At 38.5% G+C, this 11,225-nt stretch overlaps 1 protein-coding gene across 1 annotated transcript in view; it reads right to left on the bottom strand.

Annotated features, from left to right (window-relative positions):
* Window positions 1–1,316: 1,316 nt before the first annotated feature.
* Window positions 1,317–11,225, bottom strand: part of STAT4 (signal transducer and activator of transcription 4) — a 110,584-nt gene continuing 100,675 nt past the window's right edge. Inside the window, exons 16-24 of the mRNA XM_074399346.1 lie at window positions 11,072–11,170; window positions 8,033–8,168; window positions 6,395–6,444; window positions 6,073–6,167; window positions 5,641–5,777; window positions 5,114–5,305; window positions 3,593–3,659; window positions 3,141–3,249; window positions 1,317–2,079 (exon numbers count right to left, since the gene is read on the bottom strand). Of these exons, the coding sequence (XP_074255447.1) occupies window positions 2,053–2,079; window positions 3,141–3,249; window positions 3,593–3,659; window positions 5,114–5,305; window positions 5,641–5,777; window positions 6,073–6,167; window positions 6,395–6,444; window positions 8,033–8,168; window positions 11,072–11,170 (912 nt within the window). The 3' untranslated portion in view covers window positions 1,317–2,052. The remainder of the gene's footprint in view (window positions 2,080–3,140; window positions 3,250–3,592; window positions 3,660–5,113; window positions 5,306–5,640; window positions 5,778–6,072; window positions 6,168–6,394; window positions 6,445–8,032; window positions 8,169–11,071; window positions 11,171–11,225) is intronic.

Genomic DNA, 11,225 nt, shown 5'->3' with positions numbered 1-11,225 from the left:
GGATCAATTAATTAACCCCAGTTAGCTGGGGTCAGTAATTATGGGGTCAATAACTCTGGGATCAATTAATTTTGGTTTTCTGAATCTAAATAAAAATAGCCACTCATTGAGCTTTTATAACATGGCCATTGTCCATACTGTAGAAAGTGAGCTACAGATGTCCTTTATTTTCTACCCCCAAATAACAAGGATGACTGTGATCACATAGAAAACCTTGGCATTCTGCTACCATACCAGGCTCTATATTGAGAAGTTTTCTTTTTTAAAACTTCTGTGAAATAGGTAGGAGTCCATTGTACTTTTGATAAATTCCAAGGAGCAAAGAGCGTCTGCAATCTTTTATTGTCTAAATCCAATTGTTTAAGAGCACTTCCTGGAAGGAAATTACTTCTTTAAAGATAAAACTGTAATAGTCATGCTCCGGTTTACATTATTTCATCCAATTCTGCTGCCAGTTGATATAAATATATATATATATATCAGGCAAATTTTAGAAAACTGGGTTTTGTGGAAAGAAGTAGAGACTGGGAGGATGCACCTCCAGTAAGATGAACGCTTCCATCAAGCGGATGCCTTCACCCTGAAAGCATTTGGGAGCTCACAAAGGAGTAAAGGAACTGGCCTTGGGGCAGGTGGAGAGTTTGTTCCATGGGAACAATCTAGGAGCCAGTTGGGCACATGTGGGTGGGATGAGATTGCTCAGATGGAATCTCTCTAAGTGAAAGGGCAGGTTATAATAATAACCTTTTTTCTCTTGAACTCTTTTCCATCAAACATTGGCTTCTACCTGTTTGGTTTGTCTGGAGGACCGGAGGTAGGCAGAAGGAATTAAATAAGAGCCCTTCAGAGGGGGCTGCCTTCTCTGACTCGGCAGTCAGGGCTCACCTTGGAAACCTGGTTCTGTATTTTTCTGCATCTGGTCACAGCAGATGCCTCAGTAGATGACTCCCTCACCTGGCGCATCAGCATCCCCAGGGCTCAGCAGGCATAGAGAGCTCTCCAGGTCTTGAGCATTGGAGGGCTCCATGCTATTACTAAGGACAGCAGCTGGGCAATGGCACCACTAAACATCCAGTCGGAGTGAGGCAAGGACCAAAATAGACTTGCAATTCGCATGTATTACTATCCAGGAAACCACCTACCCTTCCTCTTTACTAGAGAAAATTGAAGGAATGGAACTTCTCATTCTAAACCTCTTTCCTAAGTCTCAGGTTGGATACATGGGATCAGAGAGACTATTAGAGCTGGGAAGGATCATAGAACCCACATAGTCTAACCTCTTCTAGAAATGAAGAATGAACAACCTATGAATAAAATCAGTCACCCGTAGCCAGAGCTGTTATTCTCCTAGTCCTCATTTCATGAGTTGTTGTTTTAACCCATGTGTCTGCTTATAACACCTGTAAAATCAGTGCAATTTGCCCAAGATACCGCCAGGAATGACTCTGGATCCCTCCTCCTATGGTACCAGCAGCTGTTGAACCCCATAGTTGGGATAATGTTGACATGGCACTGAGGAGGCGTCATAATTCAACCCTGGATGTCCTGTGAGTTTCTGCTTATGTTCCATCATGATTTTCATCCTGGATCTACTGTGATCACGGTGTCTGGTAGCACTCATCACACTGACTGGCTTATTTGCCTTTTCCCTCAGGCCTTCCTGCTGAGGTGTAGGTTTGACTTTGTTATTCTTGACCCACCCTGAAACATTAACATTTACATTTTCTAGCGAAATTCATAAGTAACACCAGAAAGACAAATCAGAAATAAACCAAACACAGGCAAGCAAGTCTTCTGTTAATATTGTTATTAACACTGGTTTCTTAAAGTTGTCTTATCTTGCAAGTTTATCTGAAACTTTGGTTTCTAGCATTTCAGTTACAACACTCCCAACTGGGGGGTGCCATGACAGTGAGAAAAGAGCTTCAGATGTCAAACATTTCCTATAACCCGATATTTACAAAGCTGAAGAAATAAAATGTGGTCGTTGGGCAAAGAACAGTCTTTAAACTTTTTCATTTGCTTCCTTTCTTGGTGTGTCAGTTTATCCTGTCATTCAGCAGAATAAGGAGACTTCATCTAAAATTAAAAATGAAAATAATCTTTAAGGAAACTACTGATGTGCAAGTAAATCACTATTTCATGTGTAAATAAACCTCCTCTTTTCTACTAATTATAATTTTTCTATTACTTAGTTAAAATACTTTAAGTATTTGCAAAAGTAATTGTGGTCGATCAATCTAAAATCAAAGGTATCTTTCAAGTAGACAGAAAACTGTTTTAACGAAAAGGCCTGTTCATCCACCAAAAACACAATGCAATGGGTACAAAATGTAGCAAAAGTTCTTTTAGACATAAATAACTTGATGATTTAAGGGAACTGACATAGAATAAGCTATAAAGGAAAGTGAATTTTTCATCTATGGAAATCTTCAAGAGAAGGTCTAAAAACCAGCCAAATACAATTTTTTAAGGCTTAAAGTCCCTCCAAGTTTCTGTTACTCTTTCATGTAAATTGGGGGTTTGAATCCATTGACAGTATTGGCAGATAAGAGTAAATAGGATGCATCCTAACATTATTGCATTAAAGATTATGACTCAATTCTCAAAAAGGAGAGCATTATTATGCTATTGACTGTTATTCACATATTACTTGATGAGGCTCCAGGTTCTTGAAATGCAAGTCATAATCAAGAAAAATTGCAATTTGTGATGCTTGCCCTGTTAAGATAGCAAACTAGATTTACTAGATATTAAGTAATTAGTAAGCTAGATAGTATACTAGGTTTATAAATCATGACCAATAAATGTTGTTTGCTAATGTAGAGAGTGGTGGGGAATGAGAGGGCCCATGGTGCAAGTAGGGATAGTGTGCTTGAGTAGGGTATAGGAATATTTTGCCCTCTGGTGGTTTCTGAGGGGAAGAACTTAAAGCAGTTTAAGTAAGTGAAGGTGTCTGCTTTCAATACCCATAACATCAGCAACACCATCCAGACATCTTTCGTGTTATGCTTATGATTTTGTTCCAAAACATGTGTTTTCTCCCTACCCAGGCAGAATTTCAGCCCCTTTGATTCACACACCACCTTTGCATCATTGGAAATGACTTTGACCAGCAATGGAAAATAAAGGGAACATACTGCAGTTTCAATTGTTGCGGGACTCAGGTTTTCTCTCAGCACCGCGTACACGCTTGGAGACATGGGAAGAAGGTCTGAAGGAGAATGTGGCTCTGTTGAATCACTTCGGCTTAAAGAGATAACAAGGTCAATGTGGACAAGGATTAAAAAATAATCATAGCTCACGGTGACTTACTGTGTCAGGAACTCATTTCTAGGGCTTCATCTATTTGTGACACTGAGTTGTCTAATTCATTTTATATCAGAACATTCAACTTGCTATGGAATATATGGCATGTAAAAGGGGAATTTTATAATTCTAGTCACCACAGATTGTGCTAAGTGTGCCAGGAAATGGGATATTGAACACTAAAATGCCTTGCTCTCAGTTATGTGCACTCTGCTCTATCTTTAAATCTCCTATAGGAAAGCATTTACTAAAAGAAATTTTGCATGTGACTAAGATTACTCACATTGTTGAGATGGGGATAAAAACAGAAGGAACATAACCTTTGTCTCCTCTTTCTGTTGGTCTTGAAACTGAAAAAAAAAAGGCACAACGTTGGGGGGAAATGTCAATATTATCAATAAAAGTGGGGGAAAAAGTGTCTAGAAAAATATTAGCAATGCTAAGAGGAAGAGAGATTATACAGTTGTTCGGTGATCCACAAAAATGTTTTGTTAAATAGGGGACACAATCTTTCAGATAAGCATAAAATGTGCAGGAAGAGAAAAACAAATCTCTTGGCAGGCCTAATCTGACTTTACATATTAATGCCTCTGAACTGTGTGGGAAAAATTGAGAATCAACTATATTACCTATCTTCTGTTTCATTTAAGTTTGATTATAAGGACTGATTGAGTCATGTTTTGGGAGATAAAACCCAGTTCTTTTCATTAAAAGTGACAGCAATCAGAACCTTATGATTACAAACATTTTTGAAGTACAGACGTCAGTGTTCCTGAAAGGATCTTTGTACTGTAGTAACCGTCATGTGCAAACCTCACCTTGGAAAAATTCCCCAAACTTCTCCGGTATACCATGCTGAACTAGTATTTGTTCCAATTTCCCAATCTGAATTTGTTGCAGTGATATTTGTTATTTCATTTGATTAGTTGTTGAACGTCATTGAAGAGCCACCGGTTTTTTGCTTTTATTTTCTTTTGTATTTTTGTTTATTTCAGAGGGCATGAAGTCAGGTGGCTGCCAGTCTGTGAGTGACAACTGTAGGATATTCTACACGATGGTGCCCAGAGATTTAGTTGCTACAGATGAAGATTTTTATGGATTGTATACACTTTCGTTAAAGAAACAGAATGGTGAATGTACCTTAAAATTACACAGCAATTTAATGAATTTTCTTTTATGTATTAGAATAATATTTACTGAATGCCTGTTTTGGCCAGGCATTGTTCTAGGTCCTTAGAATACAACCAGGAAAGGTAGGCTGGGAGTGCGGGAGGAGGGAGAGGAGGAAGCACAGATCCACAGATACCCTCCTTGGAAAATGAACAAATACCCTGAGGTGTAAGACCACAGTAAGGTTAAAAATATAAAACTTATAAACCCTGGGGTTCCTTTGCGAAATACAGACTTGCTTTGCTATTACGAGCTTCTCATCATTATCCCCTCTTTCTTTTCCCTTCCCTTAGTCACAGACATGAAGTCTGCATCACTTCTGTCTTATGAAGGAGAAAACTGAAGCTCTCCAAGTGGCCGTGAGAGGCCCCCACAGCCATGGTGAAGTCTAGTTGCAGCTGCTTATTACTCTGCTAGTGTTAGACAGCCCATTGGTCCCTTTTCAGGAACTGCTGACATACCACTTCATTTCTAATGCTTTGACCTCTGTATGCTCCTTAGATCTTAACAGAAATTAGAGTAAACAAAAAGAGGAACTTCATTTACTTTGCGCCAATATGAGGTTATTTTCCAAAATCTTAAGGAAAAAAAAACAAAAAACAAAAAACCAAAAAAAAACACAAAAGAACCTAACCTTCACCAAGCTGGGAGCTGTAGTGTTTACCGAAGGCTTTGTCTTTGGGAATGTCAGGATATAGGTACTTCAGAGGGTTTTCAGGAATGTTTTCAGCCATGATAACTTTGTAGTCTCGCAGGATGTCAGCGAATGGCAGAGCAGACAATCGGCCTTTATTGTAGGGTTCTACAGAGTGGAATCTCACTTCCCCTTAAAAAACAAAAATTGCAGAAATACACAGGTTCCTGTACACATTCCCTGTGACCATTTTTTCCTGCCCACATTATCTTCATGTCACTGGAGTGACTTGTCAGTTCATATCACTTCAATGTCAGACCTTCTGCTGTCTGGACAGTATAGATTGTTAATACAATAGAGCTTTTGGGATTCATAGGTACCCTGTTCTGAGACAGCTGCAACAACAAATATTCAGACCCACTGAACACATGACAAACAGATCAACACATTATTCACAAAAACTGAAAGACTAGTAACCAAATTTAAGAAAACTAATTTCACATGAATAAACATTAGTAAGTATATACCATTTTCAGAATGGTCCACCCAGGTGAAAGTTATTCCTCCAAGATGGCTTTCACTGAATCTTAATAAAAAGGTACCAGGCATTTTATCCTTTAGCAAGAGCCGTTCTTTCTCTTTGCTAACAAAGCCCATGACAAACCTAAAAATAGAACATGCATGATTTTATCTGATCATTATTGCATCTGATCACTTATTGCATCTACAAAGAACAGACCTAAAGTTTGTTTTGAGTATAATCAAAAGTCATTCACATCTGAAGTACTTATATGTACATTAATATACATAGTGATACTCCACAAAGAATAAGAAGTTGCAACTATTTTTTTTCTATGGTACTAAACATGGATAAGAGAAAAAGAAATAGAAGAAAACCAATGACAACAGAAAAAAAAGAACATAATTAACTCATATGAAAAATATAGCCTATAACTCACCCATCAATCCAAAGGGGAAGAATATGTTTCTTAATTAGATCCAATATTGCTTCAAGCCATGTCCAAAAGGTAAATGATTTACCAGGTAAATGTTCCTAGAGGAATAAACAAGCACTTTAAGACAATGATTATTTAAGTAATAATAATGTTAGGTCAATTTTTCAATAAAATATTTTCTTTAAACTGAACAACACCTTAGTTTCTTTTAAAAATATCCTTATCTGGGAAATTCTTAAAACTCCAGGTCGTAATATAGAGACTTAGAAAGGAACATTGTATTAAAAATATGTATCGAAATGAGTCCCTCCTCCCCTGTTTGTACCTTGCAGAACTTGGCCCAGGTGAGGTGACCATCAGTGTAGCCAGAATGGACTGAAATGAAAGAAAATAATGAGATTTTTCATCCAACAATGAGATGCTTCAATTTTGTGCTCAATTTAGATATTTCCCCTCTTCCCTTTCAAGCATTTCTTAAGCACCTGATATGGGTTTGCAGTGTACTGAGTGCTAGGAACAGTACAAATATAAGACATCATCCTTGCTCCTAAGAAATTTATTATCTAGAAAAGAAGATTTTTGGTGGAGAAACTATGGTTTAGCAAGCAGGTGGGTATCTAGGATATGGGTGGGTAGAATATAAATTGTCAGAGGAGAGGAAGGAGAGCAAGAATAATATAGGACAAGGCATGATGACCATGGACCTGACTCATATAGGAGACAGGAAGAGCTGCCTAATGTTGGTGAATGAACATTATAAAACACATTTGTGTAAGTTAGGTGTAGCTAGATTACCAGGAATGTTGCCTATTGATATGGAAAAAATAGACTAGAAATCTGTTAGACAATAAGTAGCCATTGGCTGTTTTGATCCAGAGCAGTGAAAGGATGCAAGAGTTTCCATCTAAATTTTTAGGGAAATTATACTCCTAAGAATAATCTGATAAAGGTCTGAAAGGATGTGATTGCTATCTATACTACATGTTTAAAAGCTTTAGTCACTCTAACAAATATTTATTGAATGCCTACTGTTGCTGCTTACGAATTAAATTAGGATCAAAACATGTATTTATATTAAGTAAATTTTGTCATATTTTCTGAAGTCCTAATTTATTTAAGTACATATTGATCCAAGAGTAGGCACGAGTGGCAACCATCCCAGCACCATGTGAGTCCAGCTTAAATCACACATGATTCTACTTCTGCTGCACAAATGGATCTTTGGCTGTATTTTAACTAGAAATGCATATAGATTTAATTTTAACTCTTTTTGATGCTAAATATGTTAAACCCTGACTTGTCAAAATACAGCTCTCTTAGAATTCTTTTAGAAAAAGTTTGGATTATAGTTGGTTCATGTAGTACCAATGACTCTAGTTTGCAAACTTTAGAAATCTCAGTCAAAGCTTAAACCTTCTTGGTATGCAGAATTAAGTATTGCCCAGGTGTCTCAAAATTTCGATTACATTTCCTGACCTTTGTGAAGGAATCAGTCATTTTCCAGCTGGCTAATGTCAACTGAGATGTTAATATGAACGATCAAGGCACCATTAAGGCTTCATATCATATTTAGTGGAAACATAGCCTGGAGACCGGGGTGGGGAATAGACCTCCAAACGCTGGAGACTGGAGTGAAGAATAGACAGGGAGGGGCTTTGGACCGGGACAGGTCTGGCCCGTGGCTTGCTTCTGCTATGTACTAGCCATGCATCCATGGCAAGTCACTTAACTGCTGCACTCCAATACAATCACTTATAAAATTGATAGAATAAGTTTAGCCTTGAAGGACTTTTCTGAGAGTCAAAGATAATATAGCACTTAGCTCTGTGCCTGGGAACATAGTAGGCATTCCATAAATTATGATCATCATCATCATTGTTAATAGTAGTAATAGCATCCTCGTTATTTAAAATGCTTGAGTACCAAAAACTGAGGCAAATCCTCCCTATCTACCAGCTCTCACCTGTAAGCTTCTCTGCCAGCATATTGAGTTGATCTGAATTAAGGCCACGACCAACGTACGATGAAAACTGCCAGCTCATCACCTCCAGTAGTTGACTCAATGTGGCAGGTGGAGGATTATTAAAGAAAACCAAGTTCTGAAATAGAGTCATGATGATGATTTGTTAATTATGTTACAGTGGGTAGCTAGTTAGGTATGAGCAGGGCAAGAAAGGTCTCCCCCTGTTCTGCACACACACACTAGGAGTGTTGGGTGACCCATTAGGTGATGGTCAGGCAATTGTTAAGTGTTTCTCAAAAGTCATCATTGGTTACAGCTGGTGTCAGGGAACAATGGCGTCCTAATGGAAAACACCTAAAACCAATCAGCAGCTTCCCAGTAAGATCTCAGAGTGGGGAGAAGTAACACAAGACCCTAAAAGGTCGAGCTCCACACTTGGTTTCTCAACTCGCCCACTTGGCCCTTTTGCAAGTTGTACTTTCCTCCTTTTCTTCCCTTTCCTTCCTTTTCTTACTGTTCTAAAGCGTTTTAACGAACTTTCACTCCTGTTCTGAAGCTTGTCTTGGTCACTCCTGCCTTATGCCCCTCAGTTGAATTCTTTCTTCTGAGGAGGCAAGAATTGGGGTTGCTGCAGGTCCATACAGATTCAATACAGCCAATAGCAATTACGCCAATGATACTGTAATTCAATATATTGGATTCCTAATTTAAACTCTTTAGGCCAACCTAAGTTAATATAAAATATCATCTCATCTCTGTTGTTCTTAAGACTAATGTCTTTTCCCAAAAGTCTCCTTTTGCTTCATGTATTTATATAATCAGTCTCCATCTTTCTTGAGAAGAATCACTTGACATCTCTTTTACTTTTCCCTATCAGTCTACTGATGCAAGTACTTAACACTGTCCAACAAGTAATTTGACAGATACTCTTTTCTAGAACAATATTCATCCTAAACAAAACTTTTATCATGTTTTAATTGGTTTATCATGGGGTTGGCCCAAGTTTTACCTTGACCAGACCAATCATCCCAAAGTGCTAGAAACAGTAAATTCCCAGGCTAGGGAAGGTAATCCTACAATATTAAGATTAACCTCAGATTCCTGTTTTATGGACAGCGTAGTAGTCTTTTCTTATTTGCTCTAGATAATTAAAAAAAAAAAACAAAAACAAAAACAGAGAAATGATCTTGCTATGTTGCCCAAGCTGGACTTGAACTCCTGGGCTCAAGAAATTCTCTTGCCTCAGCCTCTCAAGTAGCTGAAACTATAGGTGTGCACCATGGTGCCCAGTTAAGTAAGAAAATATTCTGTGTGGTCAACTACAAACAAGATTGTGCCAGAAAGGGGCCAACAACAGTGGAACATGAGACCTCTGTTCCAGATTACTGGAAAACAGATGTCTGAAAGTCAACAAAAATGTTCTAAGAAGAGGAAAGGAAGAATTCAGAAATCCAATGCATTGCCTGGAGAAGACCATTGTGAACATGAGCTAAACTGGGCTTAGATTAATCAAGAAAAAGAACCAATTCAAGAGATTTCAGAAGGTGCAAATAAAAGAGGACACAGCATTCAACAAAGAATGGGCAATAGGAAGAGGAGGAATGAAGAGAAAGAATTTCTAGGGAGTTGGTTTTATGTGAACCTGACAATGGTGCCTGGAAAAGTGACCAGAAAACACAGAATGCAATCAAGGCCTAAGGATGTAGGTTTTGAAGCAGGACAGAATTAAGAGGAGAAACCAGGATTAGTTGTTCAGATTGGTTCTGTAACTAGGCTGTGAATCTGTATTTTAACAGCTGTATATTATCTTTAGCTCTAGATTCTCATCCTAGAGCCATGTAAATCTGGGATAATGTGTGTGATGACTTCGGTGCCTTTCTTACAAAAGGAGGTTGCTGAAGAAAGCTAAGTGCAGCACCGCTCTGTGAGGCTGGAGAACAGAGAAGTAGCCCATCACTCCTTCTACTTCTTGGAGTTGGAAGAAAGCTGAACAAGTGTAGGTCTAATGAGGATCAGCATTTAATCTCAGGGGCATTGGCTGTCCTTCGCCTTACAGACCAGGTGATTTCTCTGGTAAGTTCTGCTCTTTTGGGGGTACTCTGTGCAGTCTTCCTCTCTGCAGTTAATTTTTCTCAGATGCTGGGGCACTTGAGGAGGAGAAGGAGTAGGGCTGGGTCATTTTCCTCGTTTTTTTCCTTATTAGAAACATTGAATTAAGAAGAAAGAACACTTACAGCTGATTCATTATGATCTCATTCTTACTGCTCGGATCTAAAGTACAAGAATTCTTCCCTTTGGAGGGAACATTTGCTTTGAATTAAGAAGAAATGTTGTTATTTACATTTGACCTATTTTCTCCAGACCTTAACGGTTTCCAGGACAACACACTGAGGTTTTGAAGGAGGGGTGCAAAGGGAAGTGCTGACACATCTTTTTTGCCACTCCCCTTCCCTGGTTGTCTTATAAGAAGAACATGTATTCACTGATGGCTTTGTGACTTGAGGCCAATTTTGAGTCAGTGTCACAACCACCAGATGGCATCAAAGCCCAGCGTGAGCCTAGAATGGATGAAATCTGTAATTGACTTGAAAAATGTGTGCTGTCAGAATAGGGTTAGGCAAGATTGATGAATATTCTAATTACTTACTTGGAAACCAATTCTCTACCTTTGTAGAAGAGACTATATGAACAAGGTGGGACCAGAAGCAGCTGAGAAGGAGTTAACTAAGAAGTTTCCCCCAAGTTAGTTAACAGAACCATAGGATGGCCCTGGAACTCTTATATACATAGTTGGGAGCTGACCAGATTCTCAGAAATAACAAATACTTGTCTGTTACTTTTGCCAGCAGAACTCTCTCAGGGTCCACAAACATTAGAACATAATACTTTAAATATGATATGAGAGGAAACACACAACTAGAAATAAAGCAACTCTCACCCTCACACCTCTGGCACACACATCTTTTGATGCAGATGTATTTGTTGGCAATAAAACAAATCAAATAGAATTATAGAAGGTGAGGTAGAAATAAAGTCTACCTGGGGATCGTTGGTTGACACGTTGTACCAAATGATGGATGCCCAAGCATTAGGTAACTGACTGACATTGGAAATCATCACCACAGGCAATGAGCTGGTCTGGTTTGGGGGAAAAAAAGCATGACTCAGGAAATCTCAGAAAACAAACAAGAAT

The sequence above is a fragment of the Saimiri boliviensis genome, chromosome 5 (genome assembly GCF_048565385.1).
Source record: "Saimiri boliviensis isolate mSaiBol1 chromosome 5, mSaiBol1.pri, whole genome shotgun sequence".
NCBI classification, from domain to species: domain Eukaryota; kingdom Metazoa; phylum Chordata; class Mammalia; order Primates; family Cebidae; genus Saimiri; species Saimiri boliviensis.
The sequence above is the reverse complement of the archived record's forward strand: the minus strand, read 5'-3'. Positions and strand labels throughout refer to the sequence as shown.